General features: G+C 45.6%; 1 protein-coding gene across 3 annotated transcripts in view; it reads right to left on the bottom strand.

Moving 5' to 3' along the window:
* Myo18b (myosin XVIIIB) overlaps nt 1–17,724 on the bottom strand; it is a 279,250-nt gene that overhangs the window by 140,691 nt on the left and 120,835 nt on the right. For all 3 annotated transcript variants that reach the window (XM_023711848.1, XM_023711846.1, XM_023711845.1), the window contains 3 exons: nt 12,060–12,188; nt 11,111–11,254; nt 9,380–9,469 (listed from right to left, as the gene is read on the bottom strand). In XM_023711848.1, coding sequence (XP_023567616.1) covers nt 9,380–9,469; nt 11,111–11,254; nt 12,060–12,188 — 363 coding nt within the window. The remainder of the gene's footprint in view (nt 1–9,379; nt 9,470–11,110; nt 11,255–12,059; nt 12,189–17,724) is intronic.

The raw sequence follows: 17,724 nt of genomic DNA, 5'->3' as shown, positions 1-17,724 counted from the left end.
TTGAGCTAAATTAAGGGAGGAAATCCCTTCATTTTGAGTGTTGGGCATTTTGTCTCAGCAATGAGAGAAAAGTAACCAACACAGCGGTCACCTATGGATTCACGCACACTATGGCCACCACAGGTTTGCAGGCTGCTGTCTCGCAGAAGGAAACCTGCCCAGTAGTCAAGACCCAACATGTCCAGTACCCTAAGTCAATGGAAACGCAGCCCATCTTGTCCTCAGGGAGCTGCCACACCCAGCCTCTCCTCCCTGCCCAGGAACATGACACTGTGTCACTGTGTCAGGAACTATGGGACCAGGAGTCTGGAGACCCAGGACACGGTCACAGCTCCATGCCCAGATGGTCGTGTGACTTTTCTTCTTTTCAGCCAGTCACTCCTCTTCTCTTTCTGGCCATCAGTCACTCATGACCAAAAATCCCTCAGCATTGTGCAAAATGAACTTTCAAACCTAAATCTCGAGGCCCCACTGATTTTTCCTGTAATTCTTACCAAAAAGTGGAAGTGTCAGACTTAAGAGGCCAGATATGGAGCGCATGAGCATTTTTGGCCTTTGGCTATAAATAAGAGATTGAGGGAACCTAGACTGAGGGCAGAGCGGAACACACACCTCCATCCTGTGGCACATCTCTGTGCTCCTGACTCCTTACGGGAACCTCCTACATGATGGCGGGGCACTGTTTTCTAGGGAAAATAAAAAGCCCCACTTGGCATTCCAGCAGATTTTGCATGCTTGAAGAATATTTATAGCCAGCCTCTCCACGGCTCCTCATCTCTTCTGCTCCTTTGCAAATGAAACACTTAAATCATTTTGCAATAATGTTGTCTTTTTAATAAGCCTGGTCAAGTGGCATTTCCACTGATAAGACTCAACTCTTTTCATCAAAACCTCTACCCATTGTTTCCCCCCATACACAGAGCCATTGTTCCTCCCCTTGACACTCACAGAGTTAGCAAAAACTCTTTTCTAGGAAAGGAGAACTCCGGAGAAGTTCACTCTCCCCGCTGTCTCCTCCGACAATTCACCAAGCGTGGTCCCTGGCCCATCTACTTCAGCATTGCCTGAGACATGGCTAGAAGTAGATTCTCCAGAGACACAAATGCCTACTGACCCAGGACACCCAGAGCTGGAATCTATTCTCCCGAGTTCTCCTCAGGATATGGACACCTTCAGGAATCACAGCCACAGCTGGGAAGCACCATGACCCCCTTTTCCTGCACCGGAATCACTTCTGGGCTTGTTAAAGAAGCAACAAGGGACTTGGCAGCCCCCCACCAACAGCTCGTTTTTAGGTCAAATCCTCCACACAACACTAGGAATCTACAGGGTTAATAGCTCCTTGGGTGGCTGTCATGGTCCTTAAGGTGTAAAAGCAATGAGCATGAACCCATGGTAACTTTCCTCCAGGAGTCCTTTCTTCAAATGACGGCTTACATAGCCCCCAGTATCTCCCATTCTCTGAATCTGAGCTGCCATATATTGTAAGATGTAGCAATACAGAATATTAGAAAAAAAGTGCTATGTGCAGTGACCGAAAAGACAAACTCAATTTCAGAGAGTTGAACAATATGTATTTGAGAGCTAATAAAATAAAGAATGAAACCAAAAATGTGGGGCTACTGCAGTTAACATAGGTTACAAATTTTAGAGCCCTGTCTTAGTTAGTTTTCTCCTTTCTTGGACAAAATAGCTGAGTTAAGAGAAGAAAGGTTTATTTGGCTCACAGTTTGTAGAGGTTTCGGTTCACAGCCATCCGGCTCAAAGGCAGGGTGACCCGGCAGGCAAGTATCAAAAAGGAGAAACAGTTCACGGTGGGCAGAAGGCAGCAGAGCAAGCAAGGGCCACGACACATTCCGTCTGTCCCTTATATTTTATCCCGGTTACCTGCCCTAGAGCAGCAGGTGTGGCACTCACACCTTTAATCCTCGCCAGAACTATGCCAAACGGGCTGATTCACTCATCACACAGCCTTGAGCCCAGCACCACATGCCCTAGGTCCAGTCACCTCTGAAAAGCACCCCACAGCTACATGAGGCTTCACGGAGACATCTAGACATGAGCCACGACAAACCCTCTGACCTCAAAGGTCAGGCCCTGCAGACACTCACAGGTTTAGAAACCAAATTAACATCACTGTCTCCAAAAACACAGGTCATAGGGTGGGAAAAGAGACCTGTAACACAGACACGCAAGGAAAGATCTTGTGCACCGAGTATAGAAAGAATGGCTGCAAATCAACAAGATAGATAGAAAAATGGGCCGAAGACTGAAAGACTACTTTTCCAAAGAGAATAACCAAATAGCCAAAAATGTGAAAAGGGAGCCCAGCGAGTGACCCAAGAACTGACTGCACCTCCACTAAAGTGCTCCGTGCACAGGGCAGACGGCACCCAGTGCTGGTAGCAACATAGAGAAACGAGAATGCTCACCCGCTCTGCTGGAACGTGAGTTGACCCACTTGCTTCAGCAAACGTGGGCAGCCAACACAGAGATGGCGTCAATCCCGGAGGTCCCATTCCCAGGCACAGCCCTGGCACAGACGCGTGATCTGGGAAGCAAAATGCCTGTGCAAGGATGTCTGCAGCAGGTGTATTCATAATGACTCAAAATTTAAGACTAATAAAAAAAACCTAAGAAAAAGTTAGGAGCAATGAATGTTCAGAGTGTAGAATAGATGAACAGCAGGGATTTCACACAGCGGAATACTGGACTGTAAGGACAATGGATACACAACTGTCCACCGCCTTGAAGATAAGTAAACGTCACAGACCTAAAACCAAATGAGTGGAACTGGATGTAAACCAGCACACCCATCAGCATCCATTTAGTGAAGTCCAAAGATGGAGAGGAAACTGCACCTCTATTGTTAGAGTTCAGCTTGGAGGTTGCCCTCAGAGGGCAGCCGTTGAAAGGAAATGAGAGGGCTTTGGAGAAACCAGGGATGCTCTGCCTCCAATTGGTGCTGGCCACAGTGATGTGTGTGTGCTTTGTGAAAAACTCATGAAGCTACACACCGATGACATGTGCAGCTATTTGCATGTTAGACTTTAATATTGAGCTTAAGAAGAAAGAAGTGGCTATCTGAGGAGATAGCTCAGCAGTCTAACTGCCTGCCTGGAAAGTTCAAGGACCCAGGTTCAATCCCTGGTACCGCATGCCATGCTGGCCTCAGAACCCCAGGTGCACCGTGGTGCACTCCTATAATCCCAGTGATGGGGAGGTTGAGATAGGAGGATCACTACAAGTCCAAACTGTGTAGTAAGACCCTGTACCTAATTAATGAAAAGTGGAGGGTGCAAAGGGTGGTATAGGACAATGTGGGAGGAGCAAGAAACCCTAATCTGCTGATGTAAACATGCACTTCCTGGAGAAAGCGCTATGCTGGCTTCCAGTTTCATTAATTTTTATAGAACAGACATCATGATCTGGGCTGATGATTCAAGATGATGCCACCAAAACACCTTTGTGGGCCCCTGGTATGAATTAATGGCTGTGTCAATATTACCAGAGCCATGCTTTGTGATATCCTTTAGGGCCCTTTTCATGATCTAAAATACAAATTTCCCTCACACCTCAGTGCCCCAAAAGTTACTCTTATCTCAAGCAATAGACGTTTCTTTGTTTAATGCAGATAGGACGTGTCTGTAGGATATCTTGTTTCCCCTCTAGCTTTAGCTGCTAGGAAGCTCAGTGGTAGGCTCCCAGCTCATTCTGTGCTCATAGCTGGGGTTGCAAAATGAATGAGACATTTCCCTGCCCTTGGGGTGTAAGTTTGGCAGAGAGTGTAAGACTGCAGGAAGGTATTAGAAAATGGTCTGGTGCTGAGGAGAACATAGGGCAAGCAGTAGCATGGAGTAGGACCCTCACTTGCCCTGAGACCATCAGAGGGGCCTCCGTGGGGCAGCAGCACCTGGTGGGAAGAGAGAAGAGGCAGGAAGCAGAGCAGGCAGGTGAAGGGAGTGCTCCAGGCCGAGCACACAGTATTCGCAAAGATCATGATGTGAGGGAAGCCCGAGGCCAGCGGGAGACTGCCAACCTGTAACTCTTTCCTGGGGCTTGCCTCCTCTTCAACTTTTATTCCCCTTTGCTCTAACTCTCTTCACTTTTAAGAGCAGCCTTGGCCTTGCTTTATCGTTGCTCTACCTGTGACCATCTCACAACCCACACAAGGCTGCGGAATATCCAGTAGGTGCCTGCCAACACTGTGTGCTGGGCTCAGGGTTCCAGCCCTGAATTTCGTCCTTTCCTTCTCTGAGCCCCCACAAGCTGTGGCTCAGGGCGCTATGGATGCATAACCCAGCCCAAGTCGCCAGCAGCCCTTGCATTGCAAATTCTTGGGTCTGACCTGACCACCTGTGATTCATTCTTGCATCAAATGGCGGCTAGGGGGTGGAGGGGAAGGAATTTCCAAAGGAGAAGTCCCTCCTATTTCCTGTCAACCCCAGCTCTCTGATTGTGCCACTACTCCACTCGCTCTACTTACTGCAGCTACCAGCCAGAGAGGTCACGTAGCTTGCTCTCTAGGGACACAAATGAGGCCAGGAGGACACAGGTGGGGCTTCCCCTCCTCCTGCTAGCCTTTTCCAGTGGAGAGACACAGATACAGCCACACCAACCACAGCGGGGTGCATCGATGGCAACCACCTTCTGCTCACTCCCTCTACAGAGTGACTGTTCCTGCAGGCAGCAGCTGCTGTGTTCCCCGCACCCAATGATGTGACAGGAGTGGGCACGAGGGAGCAGAGAGACGCACTACTGCAGGAGAACGTGAAAAGGGCAGGAAGTGTGAGCTCCCTCTGCCACTTCCTTCTCATGCTCATGTCAGTCAGGCAGCGAGGCACACGGAAGAACGGTGAGTCCTGTTGGGTTTATCAGAAGTGCAATTGCATTTGCCACTGCCCATTATCTGAGCCAAGCAACAGTGTTACCAATACAAAAAACACCAAGGACTTGCTCATGTACAAAGCTCCAGTTTTGCACTGGACTGACAAATATCACCCCAGGATGCCTCAGGACCTTTGCACTTGCCATTTCTTTATTTTCCCAGATCTGTACATGAATGACCACAGCAAATCATTCAGTCCTAGAATAAAACATCTCTCTTGTATGGAAGCCCTCCATGACCGCTGAGGTGAAAACAGCTTCCTTTGCCTTCCCATTACGATTACTCTCTCCTGCTTTATCTTGGTAGCGGGTCACCACCAGAAACTGGCTTGCTTGAGATCTGTCTCCCTCTGTCAGCCTGGAGAGTTCATGAGGGCTGAGATTTAACCCTGCCCACTTGAACGCCCCATGCTCAATGTCTGACTCCTGGAAGCTGCTCATAAATATTTGTTCCATGGTTAAATACATGGACTCGTTTTCTTATGAGGTACCCCTGGCTTCCAAGAAAAACAACTGGGACTAGTGAAGCAAGCAGAACTCTAAACTAGCATGCAAAATTTAAGGGGGAGAGGGCAAGCTCACAAAATATAAATATTTTAATGCAATGTTTCAAAAACTCAATGCAAATAAAATCCATGATGCGTATCAAAATTTCAGGTAAAGACAGGATCTTCCTGTGCACAGGGCCTCACTGACCTTGGCCTAATCTTGCTGCACAAATCCTGCATTTACTTAAAATTTTGTTATTTGATATCAATTATTGCTCTCTTTAAAGTAAATGTTTGTTTTTTAAAAAGTAATAAAAGAAAACAAGAGACACAAAAAAAGTCATAAGATTGTCCTGCTACAGTGCTGTACATGGTTTGATTTCTAAATTTCTGTGGAAAAAAAAATGTGTAATTGTTTTTTTCACATTCTATAGGGATTTAAAGTTTAGAATGTCTGTGTTTGTTGGAAAATAGTAGTTCCATGTTATGTCTAAGGCATTTGATATTCAGACAGATAGTGATGTTAAGCTTAACTGTCTCTATTACAGGGTAATAATATCATTAGATTTCTCTTCTGGACGTTTATCAACTAAAGTTTGCAGACCAAAAATTAGAGAAAAAGAGGGGCTAAAAGGATAGCCAATATTTTGGCCCTAGCCTTTCAAGGTCAGTGAGGGCTCAGGACATAAGAGAACCTGTGCTGCGGCATCCTATAACTCAGAAGCATCCCAAATTTTCTGATCAAGGAGATTATGGGGCCAAAGAGGAAAGTGATCGATGATGTATAGTGTGCCTAAGGAGTCACATGGAGAGAAAACATTCTCTCAGGCTTTCTCAGAGAGCAAATTGGTCAAGCAATGGCCATGATTCATCCACATGGCTGACACTGACAAAGGATCTACAAACTGGTACAGGGTTTCAGGGTAAATCCTGAGAAGATTTAACTGACCTTGGCAGATAAAAAAGTTACATTTTTTAGTTACGTAGTTCTTGCTTTAACTTGGTCTTAACCATCCAGCAGAAAAGTATAACCACAAGGTATAAAAGTAATGCCAAAATTATATGCTGAACAATAAAGGCTCAAGTCAACAACTTCTGACAATTGCCAGTTCTGCTGATAAGCCACTATTATTACGGACTATTGGACTATATTGGGTTATTTTGCTGAATTCAAGTCCTAGAGCCTTTAGAGAGGCTTCAAGTATGTAAAGGTCCTTTGAAGACTTCTCCAAATACAGCTTGTCTAACTGCAGTGGAACATCTATCTCTAACAAAACAAAGCAAAAGAGAGGGATATAAATAAAGAACTGTTTTGCAGTGGAAAAAAATATATATGTGTACATACAAGATAGTTAGGATAGATATACAGTTGTTTTCTCTTAGTTCAATGAGAAGAAAAGTTTGTACTAATATTGTTTAGATAAGATATCATGTCTACATCTCATCCTCTGAATAACTATGTTGAAGACAATAGCAATGTATTATTGTAGCTGTCATACTAACCTGTTTTGAGACTGTTTCATTGCTATTTTGTCTTTTTTTCTCATTAAAATGAATAAAAAATAAAATTTATTTATTTGGCTCAACCTGAAGTTTTGTATTAATTTGCATTTTTAAATATTATATTAAAATACTAGTTATCTAGGTGAGATGTTTGGTGATTCTTTAGATTTTTTTTTTTTGAGGAAGTGTACCGGGAATTGAACTCATGACCTTGCACTTGCTAGGCAGGAATTTGGTTTGCTGAGCCACATTCCCGGCCTCTAGATCTTTATGCCCTGGATGTGGTCTTCCCTCACCTCACCCTAGTCCCAGCCCTAAAGGTCTAAGCATAACAACAAAAAATTCTTCCTGGCCTTACCCAGTGCTCAGTAACCACACACCCATGCCCTCAGGCTGTGTCTGAAATAACTTGGGAGTCTGCCTGCAACTTGCAGTGGGATTCTTAGGGGCTGGTTCTTGCCCTTGTCTGCAACCCACTAACACAACACTGAAGTAAAGAGAACACATCAGCAATGAAGTCACATCTGCATGCATCCTTAGCTTCTCCAATCATGCAGCCCTTTCCACACCGAAGGTAACCACTATGCTGGGTTGGTGTGACTCTTCTCATAAGTATCTTTACATCGTAAGTATATGCAAGATACATACCCCTGATCAATACAACATAATCACTACAGTTTGAACACGAGCACCAAAGCTCATGTGTTAAAAATTCCATCCCTGGGGCCAGCCAAATAGCTCAGCAGATTAAAATGCCTACAAGCAGGCGCAGGGGCCAGGGATTCGATCCCTGGGCCTGCTGTGCCAGCCCCGCTCCCAGGGTGCACTGAGACAGCAATTGAGACTGGGCATGGTGATGCACACCTGTAATCCCAGGCTGTAAACAAGCAGATCACTATGAGTCCGATCTAGTAGTGTAACCCTGAATACCCTGTAGACTCTTCCCTACAATACAAAAAAGAAAAAGAAAATTCCATCCCTAATGCAATAGTGTTCAGAGGTGACTAGCTATTGAAGGCTCCACCTCACAAATAAATTAATATTGCAAGAATGGGTTTGTTGTAATAGCAAAGTCAGTCCCTTCTTTCCCTCCCCACCTTATGCTCCCCTCATGTGATGTGTCCACGATGGAATGACGCAGCACAAAGACTCTCACAGATTCAGCTCCTCGGTCTTTAGCTTCCTCGCCCCCAGAACCTTGAGACACATACATTTCTATTGTGTATGAGTTACATGTCCCAGGTATCCTGGTACAGATGTGGACCATATACTAACTTTGCAATGTTCTGTAAGATTTAAAACTTAGTAGGTATGATCCAATGTTTGAGGTATTCATCTGTAACTTAAGTCTTGTCCTTTAGCATCACACTTGCAAAGGCAATTCATGTCAACATGTGTTTCTCTAGTTTAAAGGTTAGGAAACTTCTATAAGAATCCAAAGAGTAAATATATGTTTTCAGGCTGCCCCTATTCAACCCTGCCATAGGAGCCGGAGAGCCACCATATTCTAGACACTAACAAATAGGCATGACTCTGTTCCAATAAAACTTTATTTACAAAAAGGAGGTGTTTAGCTGGATTTTGTCTATGGCTCACCATCACTTTTGCTTTTGGAAGTTCGGCTTTCCACATAACCAGATGTCTTCCTTTGTTCCCCTACAAACAAACTTCCATTCAGGTGTTCACATTCCCTCCATGAGACAATGCGCTGCCGAGAATTTTTCTTAGTGGACTTGCCGGCCACAAGCCACAGACAAGGCCACGTTGGTGGACAGTGACGAGATCATTTTTCACCCCAGCTGCCGGGCTCTAAGGGCTGCTGCTGCTGCGCACGCTGGCTGGCTCTTAGCCGCATCAGACTTTTTGATTTTGCCAGTCTGAAGTTTAAACGAGTACCTAGTGTGCTATTTTTGTTTCCTAGTGTGCTATTAATTTGCATTTGCTGATGCTAGTTAGGTTGGGCATCTTTCCTTGAGTTCACTGGTCACTTGAATTCTTGAGTGAATGAACGTTTGAAATAAGAGTCCTCCTCTACCTTTGGAACTGCCTGCACATATTGTTGGACCTGTGTTCTTATTGGAGTGTGCATCTTCCAACTGATTCAAGGAATTTTTTTGCACATGTATTCTGGATATTCTTTGTGAGTTATGTGTGCTGCAAATTGTGGTTTCATTTTATGCTTTAATCAACAGAAGCTTATTGGTTAAGGGTATCAAAGAGTTGTCATTTTCCACTATGATTTGTGATTTTGTGACATAAGAAATCTTTCCCTTTGGAGCCAGAGGATGTGGCTTTGAATCTCATATGAGGTTTGCTTGCTGTATGGTGTCGCATACCAGGATCTCAGTTTTTCTTCTGCAAAATGGGTACAATACTCACATGCATCCCCCCAGGTTATTTTGAGGGTGTTTATGAAGCACTCAGCACAGTGCCAGACATGTCCTCTCTCCTTCCACGCACCCGCACACTCCCTTGGGGACCTGGGAAGCAGGCAGGGGTACCTTGCTCTCTAGGAGGTCAGCGCTCTGCCGGAGTTCATTCCTTGATTTTTCAGATTTTTCCAGCTTCTGCCTCAGCATTGTGAGCTCCTCCTGCAAAGAACGGACATTTTCCCAGAAGCTGCTGCAGGCCAGAAGCATGCACCTGCTTATGAGTGAAATGGGCTCGAGTTTGCAAGGTTTCCGTAACCTTGGAGTACATGGGTGCAAGGGTGCATTAAATGTTTTTCCTACTCCCCAAAAAATATTAAGTATATGAGGCAATGGATTTGCTAGTCTGATGTAATCATCCTCCATTATAAAAATATACCAAAACATGATGCTGTATTCCATAAACGTGCATAATTATTATTTGTCCATTAAAATAAAATTTGCACAAGGACCTGGGTTCAATTACCAGCACTGTAAAAGAATTAAGGTTTTTTTCCATTTATGTATTTGGTACAAGGTCTCACTAGGCAGCTTGGACTCGTAGCGATCCTCCTGTTTTCAGCCTCCCCAGCGCTGAGATTACAGGTGTGCGCCACGACATCCGGACTCATTTGCTGGCTCAGCTCACCCTGGGTGCGGGGCTGGCATGGCATGAGGGATGGAGGATCAAACCCTGGTCCCTGCACTTGCCAAAGCAGGCACTTAGTCCACTGAGCTATCTCGCTGGCCCAAGAATTAAATTTTAAAAGAATGGCTGCAGAGCAGAGGGGCAGATCCGTCAGTGTATCTGTAGCGATGACCCAAAGCTAAATTCCCACAAGGGGCATTTCCTTCACCAGACCCTAGTATTTGCACCTCTACTGTGCAAGACTGGCCCAGAGCATGGCAGCCTGTGCAGAGGGCAGCGCCCCGGAAGGAAGCGCTGCTCAGTCAGGACCGGCCGGCCTGACTGCAGACAGAGCTTCCTCCTCCCTGAGTACCATCCTCCTGCCAGGGGCTTCCTCCGTGCCTAGGATGCCACCACTAGCAGCACCCACAACGCGTCCCCAGCAGGCTGGAGGAATAAGCCACAGGCCAGGCACACGAGGGCAGAAACATGAAGCTGCCAAAGGGGAACAGGGAAGAGCGCCACAAAGATGGACATGGGCTGGGAATGAACTTAAGTGCAAAATCCAAGCCGCAGAAGTGTGTGTACAAGGCAGCTATCCTTTCTCCAACACGCCTGGGGTCTGGGGCACATTTCAGAGGTTTTCAGATTTTAGAATATTTTCAAAAACTCTACTAATAGAGATTTTTGGATTAGGGTGTTCAGCCTGAATACTATTCTATTTTCTATATAAGAAAGAAAAGAACTCTGTGTATGAGTATGTGTATATATTCACTAATTTTTTCAGACTGAAAAAAAAATCCAATAGGAAACATGATGGAGAAACCATTCAAAACACTTATCTATGAAAGGTAGCCAGTAACAGGAAGAAGAGTGGTTTCTAAGAGGTTAGAAAATGAAAAGCTCCAAGCTTGCACTGCTGAGCTGCTCTGGAGTGAGTGCTCCTGCACCCCAGCTGGGGTGGCAATAGTGTATTCCGGCTACACACCTCACCTACAGAACAGCTGGGTCAGGATGGAAGATGGAGGGTGATCTGCTGACCCCAGTACTCCGAAGAGAGCAGGGAGAGCTGCTGGGCTGAGCAGTCCTAGATTAGGAACGGTCAGGGGTGGGGACCCTAGCTCCCGGATGCAAGCACTAAGCTGAGGGCTGGGGAAGAAGTCACCATGCAGAGACCTGCCTGTGCATGGACTGACCTCTTTGGCTTGGAGCTGCTCATTCCCAATGGTGGCACTAAGCAGGGGCCGGAGGGAACCGAAGAGCTGCCACCACGGCCAGTCCTTGACCACCAAGAATGCAGCCACATTCTTCTGGATACACTGTGCAGCCAGCCGGTGGATCTGGAGGGGAAGAATAGAGAGTTGAGACACCCCCCAGCCCAGGAGAGGGTAAGGGGGGGACAGGAGGTGGATGGAGGAAGCAGGCGCTGATCACATATTTACATAAATCAATGTGAGGCATAAGCCATTTGAGTGCAGTGGGTCAGTAGGGTTGCCCCAAATATTTTGATTATTAATGTTCTCACCTTTTCCTGTTTTGCCAAAGGCATATACCTGAATTCACAAACTCACATAGTCTGGAGGCACACATAACGGAAAGATTCTACCAGTAGTTTTCACCATTAATAATAACAGTATCAAGGAAATAGCAGCCAGGATTCAGGGACACCTTTGCCATTATTTTGTCGCATCTTTACCCTGCTACTAAGAGCTAGAGGTAGGGCTGAAATCCGGCTTTCATCTGTCCTGAAAACAGCCATGTTGCATTCTCGCCAATGTGCCAGATTCAGAGAAGAAATTCAATCTCCTGAGGTCACCCACCGTGACTCAGAACTGTCAACCCAGCTTGCCCTTTGATCCCAAAGGTTTCAGTGGCCTTCTGACTTTTGAATGTGATTTTTTTCTCCAGAGCTGGGACAGGCTGAAATCATAAGTTGGCCCAGGACGGCTTTTGGACAAGCTTGTGGGTACCTAACTCAAAGCTGACACCCTTGGTAATTTGAGGTCAGGTCCTAGAGACAAAGATCACAACTTGGGAAGCATCTCAGTGCTCCTTGGGCCAGTGCCACTGGGGTCATCCTGGGAGACACACAGCCCTCACACTCACCCCACTCTCACAGGATCATGCTGCACAAGCCAACACTACCTTCAGCTTCTTGAATTCCTGGCGAGACAGAAAGCCCTTGCACACCGCCTGGAACAGAACGATGTTCCGGGACACCAGCTTCTCTCGCTGCTTCTCCAGCCTGGAGACCACACCTGCCTTGAGGAAGACCTGGAAGGAAAGGCTGCAGGTGGCTGCTGCACTCTGTAGACTCATCTAGAGGGCAGGAGCTTGCAACACAGAACCCACTTCTCTTGCATCCATTGCAATATTTGCTGGCAGCCGGCCTCTGATGAGATCTAAATTTCAAAGCATTTGCCCCCTGGTGACTCCTGTCTCCTTTCCTACAGTCCCTGAACACTCAGCATGGTTCACACACCAGCAGTGTGAGCACCAACCAGGAATAGGTTAGGCATGCAGAACATCAGACCCTCCCCCTGACCTTCTGGCTCAGAATGTGCATTTTAACCTGAGGACCAGGGAACCTGTGTGCATCTTAATTTAAGAACACAGCTAGGACAGATGTTCCTGAACGCTTCTGTGCATGCCAATCACCCGGGGAGACTAAGAATGCAAGTTCCCAGGCAAGGCCTTGTCAGTGGACTTGCACCCAGCCAGGGGAATGTGCATTTTTTATTATAAGCATCATTGATGATGAGAGATGCAACATCCTTGTAAAGAGGGGCAGACACAGGAAAGAAGCTAGGCAGCCCTCCTGGCTGGAGAGGAGGGCCTAGGCTGGTGCCCCCACACCAAGGAGCTGCTCAACCTGTGGCAGGAAACAACTCATGGTACCCGTCTTCCTGCCAGACTGGGCTCATCAATAATAGATGATCATGATCGCCTCGGCAGCACTGTAATCAATGCCTGCTCAGCACCCCACAGAGCTGCCTGGGAACAGACCGCAGGGACCCAGGAAGCCAGGGAACCGAGGGCTGCCTCTTAGCAGAAGGCAAAGCAGAGAGCTGTGGAGGTTCAGGTTGAAGGTTTTTCTAAAAGAATCCTAAGCTCCTGGGGCAGGTCTGTCCCAGCCAACGTGGCAGGGAACCTACAGTTTGGTTCCTCTCCTCTCATCTGCCATAGACAAAGGAAAACAACTCTAGGGTGGCACTTGACAACAGACAAGTTACTTTTCAGATGCCTCCATGACACTTCTTAGAGCAGTCCCGTGTATTTGCTGATATGGCTGAGAACCCCAAAGGTGTCAGTTTCTCTGAAGTCTCTGGGTATGTAGCTCTATCTTAATTGATGATGCTATCAGTTAATGGTTAACACTTTTTTAAAGAGAGTACAAATTAGAATTAAAACAGAAAAAAATCACAGGCTTTCACTTAGCAAAGTAATATGAATTTCACAGTATTTGTTGTAATACATAGTGTTGTCTTCCAACCTGTTATTCATAGTGCCAGATATAGGCATGTAAAATTGGAAAGAAAAAAGAAAGAAATGTGTAAGAAATTAAGAAGAAAAAAGTACAAAGGATTGAAGAAAAGGAGACAAAACAAATTAAAGCATTACCTGCTTCTTTCCGTAAACCAGCAGAAATGCACAATACAGTTGTCGAAAGCATCCTGCTTACATACATAAATAAATCTCTTTCCTCCTCTCCCTCTCCTGTCCTTCTCCTCAACCCAGTAACTCTTTTCCTTTGAATAACTTCCTTCCTTTTCCCAGTGTCTATTGTACCTTTCAAATTCCATTTTTCTCCTTCAGGTTCTAACACTAAGGACACAATACGATGTTTGCACATGCGGGTCTGATTTATTTCACTTAAGAGTGTGTTCTCTAGTTGTATCCATTTACCTACAAAAGACTCAAATTTATTCTGTCTTGTAGCTGAATAATACTCCATTGTGTAAAAATGCCACATATTTCTTACCCATTCTCCAGTTGATGGGCATCTGGGTTGTTTCCAGGATTTAGCTAGGACAAATTACACTGCTGTAAACATGGGTGAGCATGTATCGCTGTGGTATGAGGTTTTCAGTTCTTCTGGAAAAACACCCAGGAGAGGAATAGCTGGCTTGAATGGGACCTCCAATCCTAGCTTTTGAAGGACTCTCCACACAGATTTCCATAGCGGCTATTCCAGTCTGCACTCCCACCAGCAGTACAGAAGGGTTTCTTTTTCTCTGCAGCCTCTCCAGCATTTGTTATTGGCTGACTTCTTGAAGTTAGTTAATGGCTAACATGGACAGTGAATTTCCCGCATTCTGGAACTGAACTAAACCACCACTTAACATATAGGGAGCGCACTTTGCCTGCACAATCTTACAGGCTAGTTGTTGTGAATCTTTCATTTTATGGCAGGAGAAACTAAAGCTAAGAAAAATATGTCTCTTCAATCCTCCACCAGCATATAGCAATGCCAGGACATATTTCCTTCTGACTCCAGACAAACCCATAATTGTCACTGCACATAATTAACATTTGGGTGACAGCTCCATTTTTCAAAATCCGTCCTCTCTTGTCCCTTTTAATACTTCAAGTGGCCCTATGAGGAATCATCTATGTAACTGACTGACGTGCACATAGCCAGTGACCATCAAAGACAAGACTCGAATCCAGGACCTCTGGCTTGTCTCTTGCACCCATTCTCCGTGCTGATGCAAGGTTTCATTACCTCATTTATTAGGATACAAATATCTGTAGTTTGAGGTTCAATTGCAATTGAATTCTAGCTGGAACAAAGGGTCTCAGTCGATTCTCCATTATCCTAAACCTATTTTCACACAGGAAGATCACTGGGCCAATCCTGTTGTGAGCCTTTTCTTCAGTAGAGAAATGAAAACACCCAGTTGGTATAGACTCTGGTTTTTAGCCCTCTGCCACTTTACAGAAAGAACACTTGCTATCAGCTAGGGCCACTGAGACAATTAGCCTCATTGAAATAAAGACACGAGTGACTCATTACCTATCAGATTGCCTCAATAATGGCTATATTAATTTCACAAGCTACTGAGTCCCAAAAGCTGCTATAAAAAAAATCAATGATCAAAATGATGACAACACCATTTTGTATATTACTGTAGGTGGCAGGTGCTACCCAAACCACTATTGATTAAGTATGAAGCTTCCATTAAAAAGAGAATTGGAAATGACCATACACAGAACGGGAACAAATTATCGCCTCTGCAGAAGCTTATCTTGATTTTTCTCCTTTTTGAGAGCACACGGCCCCACTAGAAGTCCTACTTATACTGCATGCAGAATCCCACCTTTCACATAAATGTCACAGCCCATGGCACAAGCCTTAATAAGATGCCAGAGGCTGAAAAACAAAAATCACAGAGAAAAATCTACACTATTCTCATTGGATGGGTCTAGCTGCTTATCAGAGCCATACAGAGCATAACATTCCAAAAGGTGGTATCTTCAAGGAATCCATGGGAGCCGCTGTCACGCAACACTGTATTTCCTGTACAAAGGCTGAGAGCCGAGTTTTCTTAATATGGCAAGAGCTCCTATCTCTGCTACTACGGAGGGGCTGGCTGCTCTCCTCCTATTAGTTTTACAGATCAGAGAAGCTTAATTCTCTAAACATGAAGATGCTATCCTATTTGAGCAGCGCCTTGCCCCACTGACAAATGCATTCATTCAGCAGCTAATCTGTTCGATGATGATGTACTGATTCCCACATTAGGGAAGCAGAAAGTAGGGGGTGCTTTTCACAGATGAGGTAACTGAGCCCCAGAGAGGTTCAAACCACTCCCTCGAGATTCACACAGGTAGGAAGTGGAGGAGCCTGGGTGTGGACCAGGTTCTCTAATCTCTTCACCACAGCCTTCCCAGATGTCCCCTGTCTACTGCATACCAATTCCTGCAACACAGAGGATGCTGGTCTACCCCTAAGCCCTCTACCCATCATCTAGCCTGGCTTCCAAAGGGTAAACTGATCTTGATTCACTCCTTGGAGTTTCTCAGAGAACATAAAACAAAGTGTTGTTAGATAATAATAATAATACTGCTTTATTGAGGGGGTGTTTACCCTTATCAACTTCCACCTCCTGGCACTGTAAAACTATGTGTAAACACTTCTGTTTTCTCCCTAGTTCTGCAATCGCCGCCTGAGGTCACAGAGACTGAAAATCCTATTCAGCAAATAGCTAGGTAATTATCTAGACCAGTGCTTCTCAGGCTTGAGTGCACACTGGCACCACCCAGCAGGCTTGGGGCTGCGCGGAATGCGGAGCCCCACCCCAGAGTCTTTAAATCACTGGATCTTGGGGATAGTAGGAGAACTCACGCTTCTTACATGCTCTCAGAGGACACTGATGCTGCTGGTCTGAGGGCCACACTGAAAACGAACTACTGCTCTAGGAGGGCGAATCGGGGGAAGGTAAAGAATAATTCCTGGCACAGGACCACACCGGCTGTGTGTAAAGAATGTGTGATGTATTCTCATTACTGATGGGGCCCTCGGCATACTGAAACACCCTGAGATTTGAACCCGTACACGTTCACAGAGTCTGTGCTCTTTGCTCCCTGGAAGTCCTTGGGAAGCAGCTTATTTCCCAAAGGCACAAAGCTTCCTACCGGGCAAAGCAGCAACCTCCTTGTTATCTCACAGCAGACTGCAAGGAACAAAATGAGAAATTGCCTGCACTGCACCTGGCTCTGGAGGGAGCGCAGTAACAGACAGGTTTATTCTCTCCACTGGAAACATCTGCAAAGGCCCAGACATGCAACTCCCAGCAGGAGCCATCGGGTTGAGACTGCAGTAGACTAACATCCTGGACTGCACACCTTAGCAGGATGTGGCGGCCAAGAGGGAGCTGCTGATGTGTTCAGATGGGTTGAGAAGCAACAGGCAGTGGGGATGGCTTCCGGGAAAGTGATGCAGCTGATGCCAGGAAGGATATGTGGCCAACTCCTCTAGGACAGGTTTCTTGAGAGGAGGATGCTACCCTAGTACCTCACCTAGGACCTGGAGGCAGGAATGTGTTGACCATGGTTTATTGGATGGTGTTAATCACTCAATGAAAACTAGGTGAGAAGATGGATGGTATCAATTTTTCCTTTAATCTGTTCCCTCTCCAGTTTCTATTTCCAAACTTAGCCCCCTTTCCCTGGTTCGCTGCCTGGTTCTTGAGTTTGAAATCTCCGTGACTGTTTTCTCAAACTACAGCCCGTGGAACACCAGTGTCAGAAGAGAATGATGAGTATTCCACAAAAACAAAGGTTGAGGGTTCCGTAGCAAATTGTTTGAGAATCCCTCAATACTATGCCTCCCTTCCTGAAAGCGTGTGGCATGCAGATATATTAGGGAAGTATTAAGTTTTCTCTAAACACATATGCCTATTTGGAAGAGCTTTTGGTTCTGTACCAGTTTGGAAGAAAAATTACCTCTCCACTCAAATAGTCATGTGCCCATTCTCACACCCTCTCTGCTCACAGACTGCTGCTGATCAGCTAGAGCTAGAGTGTGTTACAGCTGCTCAATGATGTAGAATGTACCTAACGAGAGTCACATGGAGAGGAAATATTCTCTCAGGCTTTCACAGAAAGCAAATTGGTCAAGCAATGGCTGTGACTCATCCACATGGCTGACACTCACAAAGGATCTACAAACTGTGGTATAGGGTTTCAGGTTAAATCCTGAGGGGATTTGACTGACCTTATCAGATACAAAAGTTACATTTCTTGTTGTATAGGTCTTGCTTTATCTTGGTCTTAACCATCCAGCAGAAAAGTATGAAAATGAAGT

Source organism: Octodon degus, unplaced genomic scaffold (genome assembly GCF_000260255.1).
Source record: "Octodon degus isolate 3935 unplaced genomic scaffold, OctDeg1.0 scaffold00021, whole genome shotgun sequence".
Lineage (NCBI taxonomy): Eukaryota > Metazoa > Chordata > Mammalia > Rodentia > Octodontidae > Octodon > Octodon degus.
The sequence above is the reverse complement of the archived record's forward strand: the minus strand, read 5'-3'. Positions and strand labels throughout refer to the sequence as shown.